This window comes from Oxyura jamaicensis, chromosome 14, assembly GCF_011077185.1.
Source record: "Oxyura jamaicensis isolate SHBP4307 breed ruddy duck chromosome 14, BPBGC_Ojam_1.0, whole genome shotgun sequence".
Classification (NCBI taxonomy): Eukaryota; Metazoa; Chordata; class Aves; order Anseriformes; family Anatidae; genus Oxyura; species Oxyura jamaicensis.
Genome location: NC_048906.1, coordinates 7,794,262 through 7,814,547, shown reverse-complemented (window position 1 = coordinate 7,814,547; position 20,286 = coordinate 7,794,262). Strand labels below are relative to the sequence as shown.

Sequence of the window (20,286 nt, the reverse complement as noted above, 5' to 3'; positions counted from 1 at the left end):
GCACGGTGGAGCAGGTTGGCAGAGGGACAGGAGGCAGTGGGTAGTTTCAAAGGGCAGCAATACAAAGTGTCACCGCTGCCAATGAAAAGTAGCACTGCAAAACTTACGGGAGCTGTTTCTCCTATCGTAGGAGTGGTGTGGTGCTGTTATACACTACGTAGTTCAGAAAGCTGTAGCTGCTAGTTCTGCCTTCTGCCAGAGTTGGCCTCCAAACAGTTACAGATTGGCTTTGGTTGTTTTATTGAAGTGGTGTTCTTATCCTGCTGTGTTTTCTTGGCAGGTGGTGATTCATCCCAGGATGAAGCTGAAGATGATGTTAAGCAGATTACTGTACGTCCAAACTTCCTTTTTGTAATAGTTCAGGGAACAGTTCATAAGAAAGCATGCTAATTCACACCCAGATAAAAGGGCAGAAAGCCTCAGCTGTTCTGGTGACCATGGGCTTGGCTGGGGAAGCAAGATGGTCTTGAAGCTGTTGCACAAGCATAAAGATGGCACTGACACCAAGGGGTGATTCATTTGAGCTAGGGCCCCTAGCTTTTGTTATTTATGTGCCAAATAGATAACACAGATCTTTTGTTTCAAGGGGTTTGGGGCTATATGTAATGATGTCCAAATCTTCTAGGTACGATTTTCCCGCCCTGAGACCGAACAAGCTCGTCAACGACGTGTTCAGTCTTATGAGTTCCTGCAGAAGAGACAAGCAGAAGAGCACTGGGTTCATCTACATTATTATGGCTTGAAGGTAGGTATGCTGGCAGCTGAGGAGACCCGGTGGGCCTGAAGGCTCAGCCAAGTTAAATCTGGGTCCATAGGATCAGAGAATCAACAAAAGATGAGAAAGGTTGGTCTGTAGGCTCGAACTGCCCCTGCAGTGCTCTGTACCTCCTCTGCTGGATAGTGTTTGGGGGTCTCCATACTGGAGAAGGTTTAAAATTGAGAGTTGGACAGACATAAAGGGGTGGGGGTTGGGGCCTAAATCCAAGAATTACTTGGGTGTTGACTTATGAACCAGACTTTGTAAAACAGTCAGGGAACCCAGTCAGTTAAGTGTCATAAATCCTGTTTGTGAGATCTGACGTGCATGTCTGTCAGGAGATTTTGAGGTCACATCACCTGAAATGTTTCCATATCACGGGAGCATCATTCAAAAAGCTTGAAAGCGGAGCATCAGTTAGTGAGATGAAACTCTTGAATGGTGCAGTAATGACAGGGTGACCATCTGTCTGGCTTTTTGCGTTTTCAGAATGTGGCAGTGACTCCTGTTTTTCTCCATATCTCCAGGATAGCCGTTCTGAACATGAGCGCCAGTATTTATTCAGTCAAACTCATGGTCTCGCCGAGAATACAGAATTAATTAAATCTCCCAGGTAAAGATGTGATGTTTTTCTATAAAAGTTGCAGTAATTTGTTCGGATTATGTTCAGGGTAGTAAGCAGGTATGTTCTTCAGAAATCTTCGGTATTGATGGTGCTATCCATGCTAGAAGTTGGATTTTTAAAAAAATATAGAAGCAAACTAACCTTCAACTTAGGTTGCTTTCTGTGTTTCCATGTACTCTGAGATTAAAACAAGTTGTTTTCACTTGGGATTGTAGCCTTGTGTTAGTTATCATCACCTGGCATTATTGTGACTGCAAGTACTGTAAAGGAAGAGCAAAACAAGAGCTCCTTCTGATTAATATAAATGAAAACCCTGAAGCCAACATTTCCCATTGTTAGCAACTCTTATAAAACTTACTTTTGCAATTTGTAAGAGACAAAACTTGCTCAAAACTTGCTCGTTGTTGTTTCTTACTGACGGTAGGTATGTAGGAATCTTCCTGTGGTGCAGTCAGTAATAATATTTGTGTAAACTGATAGAACCGCAGCCCAAGTAACAGGAAAGTTGCAGACTGCCGCTCTGTTTAATAGTGTGGGTGTGTTTTTCTTAACATTTAACATCTCAGTGGAACAGTGCTGATGTTCTGAGAAGCCTTTTGGATTTTATTCTTTCTGCATGGATACTGGCGATGACATGGGTAGAAATGACTTTGGTTGTTGCTGGTCTGACTCTCTACACAGCTTCACATGACCCCACTTACTGCTGTGTCAGAGCACCTGTGTTTAATGTATTTACTCTTGCAGTTCCTCTGTTTGGATGAGTAATACAGAAGAGCTAGGATTCTGACTCCCAGTTACTGCAGTATAATTGTACTTAAACTTGGGAGGTCAAGACAAACATTTTAAGGATGTTTTCTTTTCTTTCAGTGAATATTTAATGATGCTGATGCCTCCAAGTGTAGAGGAAGAGAAGTAAGTGTTTGTTCAGAGTGCTCATCATTGATACTGTCTGAATGCTTTTTCATAAGCTACAACTCTGCTTGTTTATTTGCAGTGACAAACCAGTGGCTCCAAGCAATGTGCTTTCTATGGCCCAGCTGAGAACTTTACCCCTTGCTGATCAGATTAAGATCCTGATGAAGAATGGTTTGTCACTTTTGTAATCCATTTGCATTTTACTTGGTGACTTCTAGTTGCCTCTGATAAAACACCTTACCTGATGGTTCCCTGCCAGGCGGAGTGTCTGGCTTTCTGATTCTGTGAAGCATTCGAAAGCTGAACGTTTGTTTGAGAAGACTGACCATGTTCTTTGGGGAACAGAAGAGCAGTAGTGGCAGAACTGATAGCTGCTCTGTATGTTTGCTATCAACTGTCTCTTAGAATATTTTCCAATTTGATGATAGCTTTCAGGATACATTTATTTCTGCAGTTACTTCCCGGAATGTGGAGTCCGAGTATGATTTGCAAGTGGAAGGTTAATGCAACAAGCTGCACCTTGGCATTTTCTTTCCTTAGTTGTCAGTAACACACACTTCTTGATTGTCATCTAAGAGTCTTATTCTGTCGCTTCAGAGTTACTATCTGATGAGAGCAAATCCGGAGGACGTTGGCTTAGGAGTTTCCTGTCTTGTCAGGTGTCTCTATTTCCAAATATTGCATAGGTGTTGGATTTTTTGTGCGTGTGTATATTTTGTTTTTTTTTTTTTTTTTTTGATTCATGCATTAGTTTGGAACCAATTAAGCTAATGAACTTTGCTGCAACATGAACAGATATTTTTGGAACATTTGCTGACTACGATGCAGGGGGCGTACTAGAATTTAGTTTTTGGTATTTTTCGTAAGATACAGCTGTGACCTAGAATTTCAGCATAAGCATAAATCATAATATCCTAGAATTATAAATGTGTCTGCATTATGTGTATTGAGGAAGCCCTTAATCTGATGTGTGATTTGCCTTTCAGTGAAGGTCATGCCATTTGCAAATATGATGAGTTTGCTAGGCTCTGGGACTGACTCTACGGCAGTTCTCCGCTGTATACAGCAGGTGGCAATGCTGGTCCAGGGAAACTGGGTGGTGAAGAGGTATGGCTTGTCTTTGTTACTGGGATGTGGTTTTCTGCTGTGAGGAGAGAAACGGAACAATGGATTTTACATAGTCATCTTCACTGTGTCCCAAAGTAGCCATGTTCTAAACTTACAGTGCTGTAAAATCTTGATTTATTATGTTGTGCTTTGTTCTGTGGTTGGATATTAAAAATTCAAATGGCTGATGCTAGATAACAGTACTGCAGTCCCTACCCCATAAAATAATGGGTGAGACGTGATGTAATCTGTATTTGGATTTGAGTTATGTCAGGTTTTCGGTGTTGTCTTTACTCATATTCTTTTGTGATAGGACAGTCCTGAATCTTTCTAGAGATTAATGTCAAATATAAACACAGAAAATGAAACCAATTTCAACTCTAATATTTCTTAGCTAAATTCAGTCAGAGATCTTTGTGCATTCACCTTGCTGTTCATCAGTGGATGCTGATCTTGTCAGCTGAAAGCATTACCTGCCTTCCATAGGGTAGTTTTACCTGTCATAAAATGTTATTACCTGCCATAAGTCATGTGGGGTGCTGCCTGTACTGCCTGACATGGATACTGGATCGTCCTCCTGTTTATTAGGTTAAAGCATCCCACTGGGAGATGAAGTCTGAAGAGCAGTATGATTTTTTTTTTTTTTACCTGGGTGGAGCACTGCATGCAGAGAATTACAGGCTGTGGAATAGCTCTCTGTGCTGAGTGGCACCAGTTACCAGTCCAGGCCTGTTAGCAGGGTGTTTCAGCTATTGTGATATGGGCCTGCATTAGCAGTATGAAGGGTTTTGGTCCTTGCTGTCCCTCCAGCCATTCCAGAAGGAAGCCGGGTGCAAATTAAGACAAGGTTTTAGCACTCTGATTGTTTTTGTGTTGTAACTAATTCTTTGCTATTTGTCTGAGGAGTCTGCGTGTATCTCTAGTAGATCTGGCCTGTTTGGGATGGTTACCTGCAGAGCAGCGCCTACTCACGCCTCAGAGCTTTGAGTGGAGAGACAGCCCATTTCTGTAGGCTGAGTAGGATCAGGATCATGAAACTAGGATGCCTTGAGGCTTTAGAGACCATGGAAATGAATGTCATCCAGTTGGTCTTGCAAGCAGATAAGGACACAAGGGTGGTGATAGTCCTGAGGCTAGTTGATTTGAGCATGAGATCTCATAGCACTGTTCTCTTTAATCCTTGATTATGGGGAAGGAAATTTAAAACAAAGCAAAAAAAAAAAAAAAAAAAAAAACACCTAATTCTCACAGATCAGCGTTCTGGCAAATGCTTCGTTTATGTCTGCATACCAGGTTAGCCTAAGCATTTCTTAGGTTCACATTGGTCTTGTTTACACCAATCCAAAGGAGGATAGGCTTTGCAAGAACAAAGCAGAGCTTGTACCTGTGTTGCACGCATCTGCTAGTCACGAGGCTAGGCTTTGCTGGTGTAAGCTCTTTTTGTACTAATGTAATTGCAGTGGAGTAATTACGCCAATATTAATTCCTTTAATGAAAACGGTGCTTTGGATAAAGGTGTAATTTAACTGCAGAACAGGGAGCACACGTTTGTTATATTAATCTTCACCAATGCCATTTTTGGACTACCTGGTAACTAATTTATCTTCCTTTTTAATTAACAGTGATGTCCTCTACCCAAAAGATACGTCTAGTCCACATAGTGGAGTCCCTGCAGAAGTGCTTTGTAGAGGGAGAGACTTTGTTGTAAGTACAAAAGAGCTTGTTGTTTCTAAAGGAGAACACAGGTGAGGTTTGCCTGAGAGCTATGGCATTGCAAAACTTGGCTGTTCTACTGCAATAAGATGTTTCTTCCACAGAAATTATTTGTACTTTAATCCTTATGGTGGTGTTACAAGTCTGCCATGGGAGAGTTGGTGTGGATTGACATTGTGGCTGTCTGGTAGGTTCAGATTGCTAGTCATTAACAGTATGTGATATGCATCACTTTCTAATAAATGTTATAGAGCCACTGTCACACAGGCCCCACGATGCCGGGCTTACAGAGAAGCCAGGACTGGATAATAAAGGGCTTGTTTCCCCTGATATATTTCCGTGGGCTCTGGACCATGAGTTTTCAGGAGGGCAGTGCAGGTAAGCCTTATGCTCCCTGAGCAGGCACTGTTGAACTTTAGAAAGGACTTTATTCCCCAGAGTTGCTAATCAGTGAAAGGACTTTGTTCCCAGGCACCTTCTATGAGCAGTGGCTGCACATGGAAGTTGAAATGAATACAGGTCTTGTAAACACACACATAACCACAGCAAAGAGGAACAACCTCTGCATTGTGTTAATTCTTTCCGCAGTTAGTGAAAAGAAAGTTCCTAAGTGGTTCCGAAGTTCATAGTCAGTTTATAGCTTCCACCCCATAAAAAAAAAAAAAAAAAAAAAAAAAAAATGCTGAGTGCACTGCTCTCATTTTTTTCAAGTAGACCTGACTGTTCCTCTTGTTCGCAAAGTTTGTCTATGAGACTTAGCTCTGAATAGGAGCACGCTGTGCAGGCGACCTTAAGGATATTACGGTTCTAGTGTAAGATAAAACTGATGGTGACTGAAACTGGCTTTTCATTGTGTGTTGATGTCTGCCCAGGACACTGCCATGTGGAGACCTGGAATCAGGAGTGACCCAGTGACATTACTCTTTAGGGCACAGCAGATAAGGTGACACGTCATGCGTAAAGTCCTAGGGACCAGCAGTTATGCTTGGTTAACTAAGTGGTAGTGTTTGGCAATTAAAATGTAAAGATAAATTGTTTTCGTTTAAAATGTCAAATATACCTGGTGTGAGAAATTGATCCATGTTGATCTTAAAGGCAAGTAATTTTCTAAACAGTTCTGCAACAGGCAAAAGATTAAGGGGTTGGAAAATAACATCAATATTTCTGGCTTTCAGACGAAATTAAATGTTATCTTCATAAGGCTCAGGAATAGTATGTAATGCTATCTGTGGTGAAAACAGGTCTTCCAGCTTAAAAAGTGAACTTTATTTTCCTGTACATATTTGTGTAGAGTAATAAGATTAAAAAATATTTTACCCTTATTTTAAATATTTTAAAAAGCCAGTAGTGACTTTAGTGTTCAAGTGTTCCAGACTACACTTTGCGGGAGAGAAAGTAATTTGTGTCTTTCCTGAAAGCTTCTGTTTTTTTGTCTCAGCTTCTCACATAATAATTTCAGAGAACGTGAGAACAGTTGAGGGTAAGGTGTCTCATGAGAACTGGCTGCCTCAGCCTTGTGTACAGGGGGAGATGACAGATCTGTTTCCTTTGGACAGCAGCTTCTTGTGCTTCAAAACAGAAGTGCCCTGTGCCCTAAAGTGACCGGTGATTTTGTGTGTTTGTGGGCAGAGACAAGCTGAATCAGAGAGAAGGATCCATGTATGACGTGGAAGGGCAGGGAGAAACTGGCAGTAATGAGACTTTGAATTCTTCACAACATTATGAATACACACATACTAAGGAGGTTGTAGTCTATTTAAATGGAGACAGGAAGAAATCAAAGGTCATCTTCAGGCAGTGGCAGTTCTGCCCAAATCCTCAAGTATCCTGTTAGCCTGCTCTCAGTGTTAGACCTTGGGAGCTGCTCAGCAGAGCAGCTGGCTTTTCCATTAACCAGAAACACACATGTGAGTGAAAGGCCGTCTTGGCACACCTGTAAGTGACTGTGGTGTGCATTGAAGAAGGCAGCAGACACTTGTTAGGAGGTTGTGTGCTGCAGCCTTCTACAGGCACTGCATCTACCTACAGCAGTTGACAAAGGTCGGTGAGTAGGTGTGCTAAAGCTGAGCTTGAGGTGTGGATTCGGGAGACCCAGCATCACTGCAGTAGATTTTTTTTTTAGAAGTGAAATGTAGTTTAAATTCAAAAGATTCTTCACAGCTTCTGTAGTCAAAGATTCACCAAGGCAAACCGTGGACTCTCAAAGCTTTTAGTATTGTTTTCATGGCCATTTGAGGAAGGAATAGGTCATCAAGTGTTTTCCCACTACCTTTATTGAGCGTTGCCTGCTTCCGTTTTTCTGGTAACGTTATTCAACAGTGTTGTTACTATGACTTCAGTAAGGAAACTCCTAAATATAGCTACTAGGGTTTCTACTTTGTTTCCTCCTAGATGTGGAAGTTCACACAGGGCCGCTGGGTTGTGCGAAAGGAAGTGGCAGCGGTTACAAAAGTGAGTGACTTTTTCTTTCTAAATCAGAGATTGGTGTTGGTCATTCTCTTCAAGTGCTGCTGCAAGACTTTTCTTTTGGATTCACTGTGCCTGCATTACTGCTGACTTGCAGTGTTGCTACCCAAGGCATGGCTTCACTTTGGAACAGGTATAGATACTCTTGATAGAAACATTTCAAGCAGCTCCCACAGTTACCACAGTTCCACAGGACGTGACTGTCTTGCTGGAACAACTCGGGCACCTGGATATTCTGCTAAAACTGGTACATGAATGAGAAACATAATGTAAAGAGGGAATAAAAAAAAAGCATTTACTTAAAATGCAATCAAATGATAAAACATGAGGCAGTTTGTGCACAGACGGGCTACTTTTGGAATGTAAGATCCAGTGCTGCTTAAAAGCTATGCATCTATAAATGCAGCATGCCTGACCTGGAGCTCCAAAATAAGATGAAAATTGTAGAATATGCTTCTCTTCACAATGATGAGCCTTTTCATCTCAGTTGGGAAACTCCCTTTTCTTTACAAAACATGCCATGAGCTATTTGACTCTCAGATGATTAATTACCACTGCTCTCTGAAGTGCAGTGCCTTTAACGTTGTGTGAAAGTGCTGCTGCTGCAGAGGATAAGCATCTCCCACTTACCTGGGTGTGTGTGTGTGAAGGTGCCCCACGTACACCAAGTCATTCCAGCTCCACCTGTCTCATGGAGCAATGCTCAGCGTTGCATGGCTGCAGATGTCTGATGTAAATTGACTTCCATATGTTTTTCTTTTTCTTTTAGCTTTGCCCAGAAGATGTGAAAGACTTCCTAGAGCACATGTCTGTGGCAAGAATAAACAAAGGTTGGGAGTTCATGCTCCCTTATGATGAAGACTTTGTTAAGAAGCATCCAGATATAGTTCAGAGGCAACATATGCTGTGGATGGGCATTCAGGCCAAGTAAATTACTTGCTTTATTTTGGGGAATAAGCAAAAAATAGAGAAGTCTCTAGTACAAAGTTTCTGTAGACATTGATAAATAATGAGATCTGTATTGCCTCTGAGATATACCCCTCACAATCACCAGGGGTGGGGAGGGAAAGGCATCCCCACATCATTCAAGTCATTCCTGTTGATTCCCTGAAGATCAGCTTTGCAGAAATGAAGTGTTCTGGCTAATGGCAAAAGCTGATGTGGCTGCATGCAAGCATAACAACAGAAACTCTACCGGAGTATTTTTCTTTGTTTTTCAGATTAGAAAAGGTCTATAATCTTTTAAAGGAACACTTGACACCAAAGAAACAAGAGACACAATCAGGTAAATGGATTTGTTTGGATCGTCTTGAAGCAAGGGCATCTCTCTGTATTTCTGGGTGGTGGTTTGGAGTTTCTGTTTTTGAATGTGGTGGGGACTGGTGGTGTGTTTTTTTTGTTTTGTTTTGTTTTTTCTTTCTTTCTTGTGATTTCCCTTGTATTAAGTAAAACATCTTGGTCTTCACTAACATCTTCACTAACTAGTGTTGGGGTGACACAACTACACTGTAGTAGTGCAGGGATGATTCCTTGGCACTGGGCACTCTGTACCTGATAGTGTGAAATTAGCTGAAGTCAGCTGGTTCTGTTAACCACTTCCTCACTTCAGGCAGCTTGTATGCTGCAGGGGTGTAAACAGCTCCTGAAGAGAGGACAGGGCCAGGACACAATTAATTCTCACCTCTTTTTTTAATTATTATTATTTATTGATTGATTTGCACTGCCATGTCTGTGGTATGGTTGAGAGCTGAGTAGTTAATAAAGAACATGTTTCTCAGGGCTCTGTAAGTAGGTGTGAAGCTTTCTTTTTTTGACATCCCCCCCACACCCTCCCATGGATGCCAGTAAGAATATTAAGGCAGCTGTGCCATGATTCTAAAAGATTGTGAAAACTTGAGATTGTAAAGAGTTTTAACTAGGCAATTGGCTCACTGCCAGACACTGGAGCCAGTGAAGAGTGTAAGTAGAACTGACAAACGTGCACATGAATCCATCTCAATACCCTGTATCTGATCTGCTTGGAAGGATTATGTGTTGGGTTATTTGGAGAGGATTAGTGGGCCTAACAGAAGAGAAGATAACAGCATGTGTGCTATGTGGGCTTTTGCCTTAGATACAGCAATCCATCCTTTGGGATTGGGACTGGATTCCACTTTTCCCAACACGCCCTTTCAATTTTGGATTGCTGGGCGTGGAGAGGACACCAGAAGAGGTGCCAGGATTGCGTGGGAAAGGACACCCTTCTGTCCCTTTCCCCTCATCACTGTGTATTGATACTTAGCAGAGGGTCTCAGACTTCCGTACTGTGCACCTCATGCTAAAAGAGTGTTCAGATTCACTGTTAACCCCTTCAGTATCCTTGCTGTACCTATAGGACATCCTTGTGCTGGCTCTGGCAATTGCTGCAGTGAGCCCAACCAGCCCCTGCATACTCTATTTTTTTTCCCTTTTTTAAAAGTTGTCAGGTGAAGAAGCACTTGAGTCACAAGTAGAGATATATCAGTAATCTGTATCTTGGTTTCCTGATTTGTGCAAAAGGCCCTAGTGGCCGAACAAATACACTTCCTCCTTGCTGCAGGTTCCTTCCACAAGTGCATGGCTTACAGTTATCAACATGCTTTTTTTTAATGTTAAAAAAAAAAAAAAGTAAAAACCAATGCACAAACCATGCTTATGCCTTACATTTTACAAGTAGGAATTGTTTCCTGGCTTTATTTTACTATGAGCCCTTAAAGAAACAGTCTGCAAGGCTGGAGTCTGTGAATTTCGTGGTGAATTTTATGGTGCCTGTTGTTCCTTACTAGGTCATCCGTTGCTGGTTTCTGGGGAGCAAAGAGTCAACATGGCTAAAGCGAGAGTCAAGCAGAACTACGGGCAGCTGGAGAAGGAGTTCCAGAAGCAAAAGGCAGAGCTGAAATCAAATGACGCTTCAGCCAAGATGGATGTCTCCAATATCCGCATCAAAGAGGAGCCTGTGAGCGATGAGGAGCCCATGGACACCTCGGCTTACGAGGGCATGAACAACGGCGTTGTCAACGGCCTCCACGCAGAGGAGGACTCCATGGACTCCTTAAACGGCCACTTGCCTGGAAGCTGCGGTGACCGGGTGGCCCAAGAACTGAAGGCGTTTGTGTCCTCAACGTTTAAGAAACAATTTGTACTCACCCTGAGTGAGCTCAAACGGTTGTTTAACCTTCACTTAGCCAGTCTGCCTCCAGGACACACGTTGTTCAGTGGCATTTCGGACAAAATGTTACAGGACATGGTGCTGGACACTGGCTGCAAACAAATTTTGGTGCCTGTAAGTATTTTTTTTCCTCTGGTGTTTGGGGAGGGGGAATGGGGGACCGTTAAATGTCTGAGCTGTGAAATGTTTCTGTCTTGGGCTGGACTGGAAGAACAGCTGTGCTCTGAGTAAGCATCCCATACTGGATCTGTTGAAACTGCTGGAGGTTTGTCTGGTGTCCTGCTTCTGGAAGGCTCTGCGCTCTGCTTTCTCTGCTCTGGAATAATGCTCGCAGTGCAGTTGGCTCTGGGGCTCTTCCCACCTCCACGGCGTGGGGCTGCAGTGACTCAGTGTCTCACTTGCTCCTGTTTCAGTAACACGACCTAGGGCAGTCCCGGAGCTCTTCCCACCAGCTTTCTGCGAGTTGCACAAGCTCCTGACAGGGATGCTGCTGGGGAGGAGAGGTGATGGTTGTTGCCTGGCCCAGCAGGGCACTCCCAGCAGAGCCCTCTGGGAAGTGACAAACCCTGTCTCCTGCAGGTTTCTTTGGCCAGTCCTTTTCCTCCAGGATTGTTCAGAGATGTCTCTGTTTGTTTGTCTGTATAGAAATGATGTGTGATTGCGTGAGTCGCAGCAACCGTTGTGTGACAGCAGATTGCTTAGGAAGGAAAAAGAAATTTGGCATCGTGGGAAATAGCCTAAAAGGAAAATAATTTTACGAGACATCTGGCAGTGCTGATTGTTTTGCAACCAGAAAGAGCTCGGGAGTCAGCTGCCTTTGGTGAGAGAGAAGAGACGTGTCAACTGCTTGAAAGAGAGGCGAGGCAGAAAGAGCAGGGAGCAGGCAGCCTGATGAGAGAGCCTGGAGCAAGGGAGTTGGGAGCCAGCTAAGGAATAAGGAGGCAGAAATAACGTGTTCAGTCGTGTGCAGAGTGCATATTGTGGCACCTGGGAACCTTGTAACAGACGTGAGGTGCCACAAGGGAGGCCACCGAGTTCGGTACTTTCTGCTTTCTCTCCTGACAGCTTCCAAGTCCTGGGGTAATGCTGGGCTGGCACTGCCTCCTGCAGCTGGAGAGACTCTCCTTTGTATACAGTGTAGGATGTGCATTTGCCGTGCTGATGGTAAATAGCTGAGGTCATTGCTGCTGTCTTAATTGGAACTGGGACTGCTTTGCTTTGGAAACGTTGGGAATTTGGAAATGAGTTCATCCAGTCTTCACTTAAAGGCTGTGAGAAGTGAAAGTGGGATATGTTCTGTTTTTCAAGACAACCACAATAAAATCCTCCTGAACACGGGTGCTTGGGAACACCTTTCTTTCTGTCTGGGAAGTCCTATCACAGGAGCCCTGCAGAGGTGTAGAGATGGCACTGGAAGGTCTCTTGCTGGAGGTCTGCTGTAAATATTACCTCTGCTTACCCAAAACTTGAGATCTTCTACAGGAGCCTGCACAAGCCTGTACTGTTATCAGCTATGTAAATTGTTAGCCCCCAAGCCTCCACCTCATGCTCCGGGGAGGTGGCAGAGGTGCCTGGGCTGGTTTTACCCTTTGCATGGGCTCATATGTTTCAGTATCTCTTGATCATTCTCCTGGACAATTTTATTTGAACCCTCTGAGGCTGCCTGAGCTCAGTGGAAGCCCGGAGGGTTGTTTAGCCTGGGATATCATAGTTGCTCATTAGTTTTCTGTAATTGAAACGGCTTTGTTGATAAAAATCAATGATCTGAGGTAATTAAAGTGATGTTCTGTGGGGGGTGAAGACACTTTTGACTTGCACATTGCCCTATTATGGAAAACGTGTTGCTGGAAACAACAATGGAAACCTTAGCAGTGGAATGCAGGATCTATTTACAAAGCTGTCCTTCTTCACCTGGGGCACAAGATAAATAGTATTTGTGGGGAACCAGGAGAGGTGCCAGGCCATCTGTAGGTGAGGCTGGGAGGATGCCTGCAGGGCACCGTGCTTGCCTGTGCTTTGTAGCATCCTCAGCCAGGAGGAAAGAGTAGGTCTGGAAAGTGAATCCCGGGCAGGCAGATGCTCCCCAAGAGCGGAGGGGGAGTGAGTGCCCAGCGGTGGCTGGCTCCTGCTGGCTCCCTTCCCCGCTCTGTGGTGTGGCCAGGCTCTGCCCAGATCTGGAGGATATTTTGGAGCAGTCGGGAAATGATGTCAGCGTGGCTTCCTGCCTGGCTGGGGCAGGAGGGGTGCGTGTGTGTGTGCTGTCCTGCTCCTACGGGGAGCAGTGCCGTGGCTCTCCGAGGGCAAAGCCCAACAGTTTGCCTCTGAGGTAGTTACAGCAGATGAGTTCTCTTGGCAGCTTCAGCCCCCTGCAGACTGGTGCTGCTGGAACACGGGGCTGTCTGGCAGTGGCTATTTTTAGGGTGTGCTCAGTGCTCCAGTGAGATGCATCCCAAAGCCGAGGGCTCCTCCCCAGCAGCTTCCCTTGTAACGTGGCAGCCCTGTGACACGGGCAGCAAGTTGTCCAAAAGCCCTGCAGTGGCTCTGGGGGCTCACAGCAGCAAGGGCATGCGGCGAAGGTTATAAAGAAGGGCTTTAAGGCAGTGGAGAGCTGTTTCAAGGTGAGACTGGAGAGGCTAAGATAATGAACACGTCAGAGAACATGCATGGGAGGGCAGGACAGCTGGACAGAGCTGCACATCTCTTGGTGGCATTTCCCTCCCCTGAGCACCAGCAGTGACAGCAGCAAGCGAGCAGGGAGTTGCTGGCACCAGTGTTTGCAGCAGTTCATGGAGTGAGGTTGGGAAAGGGGAGGAGGTTCTGTGTTTTTTCCCAAATAAGTATTGTGTTGCTTTGGAGGCAGTTTCCTTGCTGAATGGCCAGACAAGTGCAGCCATGTTCCAGCGTGGCTGAGGCAGGAGTATGCACTGGTGGCTTTCCCAGAGCGAGGCAGCGCATAGCTCGGTGCTAATGCTGCCCTGCGGTTTGCTTCTCCTGCTGCAGCTATCAGGAAAGAGGCTGAAGGGTTTGATTGTATCTGTGCTGAAAGCATACAAGAGGTTGTACTCCTCAATACATGGCGTGTCCATATGAGAAGAGAAGTGTGTCAGGTGTTATGAGCCTAATAAACCTGAAACCTGCCTCTAAACCAAATACAAAGCCTTGTTATATTCCAGCTGCTTGGGCCAGTATGGGAGATAAAGCTAATCCCGCTGGACAGAATGCTTCTCCTCTGCAGTAAGATCACAGGCATTGTGTAAAAGGAGAGGCTGATCTTACACTCTGCGATCCACAAGTCTTTTGGCGTGGTGTGGGAGAGGCTGGGAAGAAAGGTGTGTTTTGTACGAGCAGCCAGGATTGAGGAATACTGGAACAATCAGGCCGGGCTTGTTAGCTTTTCAGAGATGAGTGATTTAGTTCGTCTGGGTGGTTAGCAAGGAATAAATTGTTAGTGACAGACGGGAAGAGACATGTCAGGAGTGAAGGCATATTCCAGCATTGCTCGTTAGTCACTGTTCCGAGGGGAGATGATAAGGCAAATGGATGGTATTCTGTTTCTTTTAGGAGTTTGGAACATGCAGGAGGGCAGTTGTATTCCCTCCTGTGTGCAGGGCCATGAGGCCCCTGCTTCAGAAAAAACAAACGGTGTTTCCTTAGCTTGGCACATGGCAGGGAAAAAATAACACTTCATTTTTGGAGCCTGAAATGAGCAAGTGTCTGGTTCACTCTCCATCAGCGTTCAGTCTTCAGGAGTCCTGTAGTCTGTCTCAGAGCAGAGATCACAAATGCAGCAGAAGCGCAGTGCTTGTCAGTCACGCCAACCTGGGAGCAGTGAAGCAGATACATCCAGGTTAGAGTCTGAATGTCTAAAACTTGCCACGGTAGACTTAAATATCTCCAGAAAGACCCTGCAGTGCACTTGATGCTTAGTTGAATAATGCTTTGGGTGTTCTGGAAACAGTGCTGCTGACAGGAAAAACCTATACATCTTGCAGTGAAATACTGGCTGAGGTGCAAGCCCTGGCATTGTTCTTCGGGCACTTGGTGGTTGTCCTCCCTCCAACGGGAAACTGTGCCCATATCCCCCATTGAGGGGGTCTCGAAGTGCCCAGCAGCCCCATTTAAAAGCTCTGAAATGGTTTGTGGTAGGCCTGTCACGCTGCTGAGGATTACCCCAGTGTGACCAGAAGCATCAGTCAGACATCGCTTGGACGTACCAAGGCACCTGTCAGGATGCCAGAGTGCTTGTCCCATTCTCTAGGCCATAATTATCCCCTCACTTGGGGTCTGTGTGCTGCAGGATGGATTACATGTGGCATGTGTTCCTTGGCTGCAGCATGGGCCGTGCCTGTGCCGGCACAGGGACTGCCAGAGCGAAGTTACTCCTTTGAGTGTGGGGTGGGAGAGGACCTTGTGTTGTTTCAGCAATTCTCATTATGTGGCCACAACATTTTTGATTCACTGATAGGTGTCAAGGGATACTGTATTGTAGAATCATTAAGCAGAACTCATTAAATAGGTAGTTATTTTTAACAGCTTCTTGTTCTCAGTTTCCTCCACAGACTGCTGCTTCACCAGATGAATTAAAGGTTTATGCACTTTGGGAAGCCGGTGACACTTACGATCAGGTAAAGGCAAAAAGAAATGACCCTTCCAAATACATGGTTAGCAAGCATTTGGCAGTGATTGAATTTGTGCTTCCTGAAGTGGTACAGCAGGTAGGTTTTTTACCCTTTCCCTAAGGAAGTCTCCAGTTTTCAGTACCACTGAAAACTCTCCAGCTGAGAGGAAGCTCTCAGATCACAGGTTGATCATCACTGTATCAAGACCAAGTGGTGTGGACAGAAGCATTCTATGTTGGTAATGGTAATTATGCTAGTAACTAACTTAACTCAGTGGAATGCAAATAGTGCTGAACCTGTGAAGAGAAAGGACTCTAGGATGCGGGCCTTACACTGGGATCCAGTCCAATTTTCTTTTTTTTTGCTGATGGTAATACATTAACCAGTGATTATATGATGCTGATACCTGGTGAATCTGTTTATATTTAGAATAGGAAATGATTACAGCATATGTGAGCATCTCTTGAGTTTTAATTGATATCAGAGTAAATGAAGTGGAAGGAAAGGCAGCCTAACAAAGTGTAGATGGACAATATAATTGCTGTGTCCGTGACCTAAGTAAGTGTTTATAGGGAAGGCTTATGCATTGTTCTAGAGAAAAAGTAGTATCCAGCCTTCTGGCTGGAGTTGACTACAAGTTACATGAGAAGCATTTGAGAGGAGTAAGTCATAGCTCCTTCTTCAACATGTTTTGTGCCTTTGGAGGTGCCCCAGGTTCCAGTATAGGTGCAGATCCTGTGACAGACAGGGCAGAGATGGGGTATGGAGAGATCCCTGTAGTGTCCTAAGAGAATAGGAGCAGACCTAATAGCAGATATAAATGGGACGGGATAAAGGTTCAAGATTATGAAGCAAGAATCCTGTAATGCAGTTCAGTGAATGCTTTGTACAGACTAATGCACGTGCAGTTTTGCTGTAGAGAAAGCTAAAAATGTTTGTTCCTTTTATATTAATGATGGTTTTTCTTCTAAAGCATCGCCAAGTTTTGCTTGAAATCTTTTCGAAAAATTATCGAGTGCGCAGAAATGTCATTCAGAATCAGCTGAGTCAAGAATGCGGAGAAGATATAAACAAGCAGGAGGTGGATAGAGTGTTAAAGGTAAGTTTCTGTTCAGTTGTGGTTTTGATCCAAGTAACGCATGAATTTTTAATGCTTTGGTTTGACCAAGGGTTATTTTACCTTGAGCTGACAAGTGAACGTGATGCTAGAACAATTGCTGTTGAAATGTGGACAGAGCCTGCTTTTCAGCCTGTTTTCTTAAAACTAACACTTGTCTCATTCTACCTTCTTTCCCTTTGAAGAGTAGTGATTGTGACTTCCATGTTATTTGGCATTATTGCAGCAAATCCTTATTTCTGATCTTGGATCACCAGAGAATAATGCTCAGTAAATGTCATACATCAGAGTTATTTTTTTAAAAAGTGCACCTAAACGATAAATAATGTGGAGGTAAACATTAAGGTGGTGGGAATGTTCAGCACAGTGTTCTAAGAGTACCAGCTGCTTGCTGTTGGTTAATGCTGAAGAACACAAGTGACATCTATTCAGAAGGAAATGCATTTTATTCTATAGTAGGACTTAGAGCAGTGTAGAGAGCAAAACCCTAGCCAAAACAAGCGTACAGAGTACTAGTTAACACGTTTCATAGTGAATGCTTATTTGAAACCTTTCATCTCTGTCTTTGAAGATGAACCATTTACTTTCTAAAAAAGCTTAAGGTATACAGACCGCACAGGCCATGACTGACAAACCTGAAAAGTGATGCAGGATGGCTAAGCAGAACGCTGCCAACTAGTGTAATGCTTTAATCACTGTTGCTGGGCCTTTCCTCACCATCACCCACTTCAGTAAGCGCTTAAGTACTTTATTACATTGGGATCTGCAAGCAGAAGAATAGCATATATGAAAAATTACAGATCTGTTGCTCTGATAGTAAGCAAACTGGTCTTGCTTGAAAGAACCTGGTCTTAGTATGAAAATAAGCTCAGACATTTCTGCCTGTTAGTCAGGACGGTATTTGGTGCAGCTTGCCTGTGCTGGAAGGTTTGTCAAGCAAGTAGATGAGCTTTACTATCAGCTATCCCAAAACATCTAGACAATGTACTGGCATTAGTTTTCACAATGACGTTGCTACTTAACAAATAATCTATTTTGGGAAAAAAAATGCTTTCCCTTAACAAACTGGGTACTGTTTATATAAATGTAAGTCATCGTGCAACCAGCCTTGTGCTGGGTCAGACTCTGTTTTCAGTACATTTGTCACAGAACCATTTGAATTTTTTTGTTTCTGAAATAAATGTTGAGAGTATGATTTAATGAAACAGGAAACTTTTCTGGCTTCTTTAAACCATGAGAGACTGGATTCCACTTTGAATGAAATTGGTTTCATTGACTCCTATTTCCCCAGCTGCATGTGTTCCTTTTTTTTCTAATACCCAGCAGAAGAGACAGACAGGGTTTGTATTTTTGCATCTGCAGATCAAGACTGCAAACATTCTTTCTAGCCTCTGCACTTAATTTCTTATTTGTAGAGTGTTTGGCTTTAAATCTCGAGAATTAATAACTTTTTCCATTTAAGTTCCACAATATCCATTCTGTAGCAGTTCTTAAGCTGTGCTGAATTACCTAAATGGGAGGGTAGGAGCAAAAGAAAGAGAAGCTATTAGCTTAGAACTCAAGAGACTTGGTGTTCATTTAATAGGAATAAGAAAATGAACCACAAGAAAACCCACTTACTGAGCTCCTTTGCTGTGGTGCTTACCAGTTGTAAGCATAGCAGACGTGGTCAGAATACCAAAGTACGGTTCTGAGGTTTGACACTTCATTATCATAGAACATGGCTCCTTGGAAGGCTTCAGCTTTGGTGCTCCCTGTGCACTCCAGCCCTTCCCTCTGCTTCTGTGTCTTCACCTAAGCTTCAGCCTGCATATACACCTCAGTTTCTCTTGTCCTCACCTCTCTCCTCAGATTTTTCTAAGCTGGCTTCTGCACGATTCCCTCCATTTCCTCCCCCCAAAAGCATGGCTTCTTGCTGCCATCACATTGTTTATCCTGTGTGTGTCCTCTCAGCCTTCCCCCTGTGTCTGTCATCTTAATTTATGTGACCCTCAGGGCAGAGACAACCTGCAGCTCTGTGTTTATGCTCTCATTTGTGCTCCGGAGGGACTTACTGATCACATTTACCGCCACAAAGCCAGTAATGGTTTCCAAAACAGGCAGGGCACAGCTTGCTGTGCGTAGTCCCTGAGAAACATAGCTTGGTGCTGTGGATGCTGATGGACTTTCCCTTTCCTCCCCAGGACTGCTGTGTGAGCTACGGCGGAATGTGGTATCTTAAAGGGACTGTGCAGTCTTGACAGTGGTGTCAGCAGTTCGTTACTTCAGACGTTCTCCAGGATGAAAGAGGAAACCTGCGGTGGGCGGCACAGACAGTAATGCCATGGCCTTGGGAGCGTGGGGCAGGATCTGACCTACTTTGGGGCACGTGGGCATTGCAGAAAGACAGTCACTGACATCACAACATACTCACACATACGTTTGCATGGCCACCTAGGCGCAGAGAGTAACTAGGAAGACAACATGGGACCCTGTCTGCAGTTTGATTAATCTGGAATTTCTAATGTATTTTGCTTCTCCTTCTGTTTCATTATAATAAAATAAAACAATATACTGACACAGACATGATGGAAAAATCATGGTCTAATATTTTATTTTGTAAGTAATGCCAATAAAATTGTTTACAAACATCCCATTTTTTGTTAAATATCTAGATGCTCATACATTAGTCTGAGCATTATAATAATAGCCCTTGAAGCTCTCTTTGTAAAGAGGAGATAGTGATGTTCATGGAAAGGTCAGGACAGGGGGTGGGTGACAAAAATCACTGTCTCTAAACTCTGTACTACATAGCAATTGTTCTCACCTGTTGTCTGTGAAATGAACTGGCAAAAGAACTTGAAACAGATGTGGAGCAACTACTGGATTTTGTGTATTGATGTGGGTTTTGTTGGAGGGATTTTTTGCATTATGTGCAAGTACAGCAAGGTAAGTGTACCACAGAGAAGGCATCCAGCTGTAGTTACCACACTCGGCAACAATGTAAAACCTCTATTTTGTGTATTTTTTTTAAAAAATAAAATTTTATCTTGAAGGTCAGCTGTGGCACATTGCTGTACCCTGCCTTGTTTGTCCAGGAAGAAATGGAAACTATCCCTGCTCCTTTTAGAGCCCAAAGGCTTACAGAGGAAAGAAAGGTCAGGAATGTTTTTAGTCGACCTTACAAGTAGATAGTAAACCACATCTTAACTTGCTTTACATTATTCTGCTTGCATCATGTTCTTTAGGGGGTGCTTAGAGGTGGCTGTCAAGATGAAGGCCTGTTACACAAGGTACAGTAACTGAGTTTTTTTCTGTTCTAGGTTTATCATTTAAGCTTAACTACAGTAAGATAAGGAATACCTTACTGGAAGAGTTTTAGAGCAGGGTTACTTTTTTACTGGTTTTTGTTTGCTGTAACTTCCATCACATGAGAAGCTCAAGTAGATTGTATTAGCTTCATCTACTTATGCTCAGAAAAGACTCAGTTGTTGAAAAAAATAAACAGATTAAGGTAATTAAGCCAGAGAAGATTGGCCCAAGCATACTTACAGCATTTCACACTTCTATGTAAAACACTTCTAAACTGCTAAAACTACCTGAGTTCATATGCTAGTTTATTAGCTACTTAAATATAACTGGGCAGCACTTCAGCCAGCTTTTGCAGCCTTTGTCCTCTGTGCATCCACATCTTGACACTTACCTAGTATGACCTTGTTGCAGTAGCAGTAACCTAAGTTGTGTATATAAAGCCTCTCCCTGGGGAAGCCCCGGTATGAGTGAAGTTACAAAGGAACACAC

General features: G+C 43.7%; 1 protein-coding gene across 3 annotated transcripts in view; it reads left to right on the top strand.

Annotated features, from left to right (window-relative positions):
- The window catches only part of POLR3E (RNA polymerase III subunit E), a 28,371-nt gene extending 8,831 nt beyond the window's left edge, over positions 1 to 19,540 (top strand). For 2 of the 3 annotated variants that reach the window (XM_035339861.1, XM_035339863.1), the window contains exons 8-21: positions 281 to 330; positions 626 to 745; positions 1,285 to 1,370; positions 2,250 to 2,294; positions 2,377 to 2,468; positions 3,284 to 3,404; positions 5,027 to 5,108; positions 7,509 to 7,568; positions 8,353 to 8,510; positions 8,804 to 8,868; positions 10,388 to 10,884; positions 15,318 to 15,395; positions 16,363 to 16,488; positions 18,690 to 19,540. In XM_035339861.1, coding sequence (XP_035195752.1) covers positions 281 to 330; positions 626 to 745; positions 1,285 to 1,370; positions 2,250 to 2,294; positions 2,377 to 2,468; positions 3,284 to 3,404; positions 5,027 to 5,108; positions 7,509 to 7,568; positions 8,353 to 8,510; positions 8,804 to 8,868; positions 10,388 to 10,884; positions 15,318 to 15,395; positions 16,363 to 16,488; positions 18,690 to 18,746 — 1,637 coding nt within the window. In that variant the 3' untranslated portion in view covers positions 18,747 to 19,540. Of the gene's footprint in view, positions 1 to 280; positions 331 to 625; positions 746 to 1,284; positions 1,371 to 2,249; positions 2,295 to 2,376; positions 2,469 to 3,283; positions 3,405 to 5,026; positions 5,109 to 7,508; positions 7,569 to 8,352; positions 8,511 to 8,803; positions 8,869 to 10,387; positions 10,885 to 15,303; positions 15,396 to 16,362; positions 16,489 to 18,689 lie in introns of those variants that run through there. The other variant, XM_035339862.1, reaches the window with a different exon arrangement.
- The last annotated feature ends 746 nt before the right edge of the window (positions 19,541 to 20,286 follow it).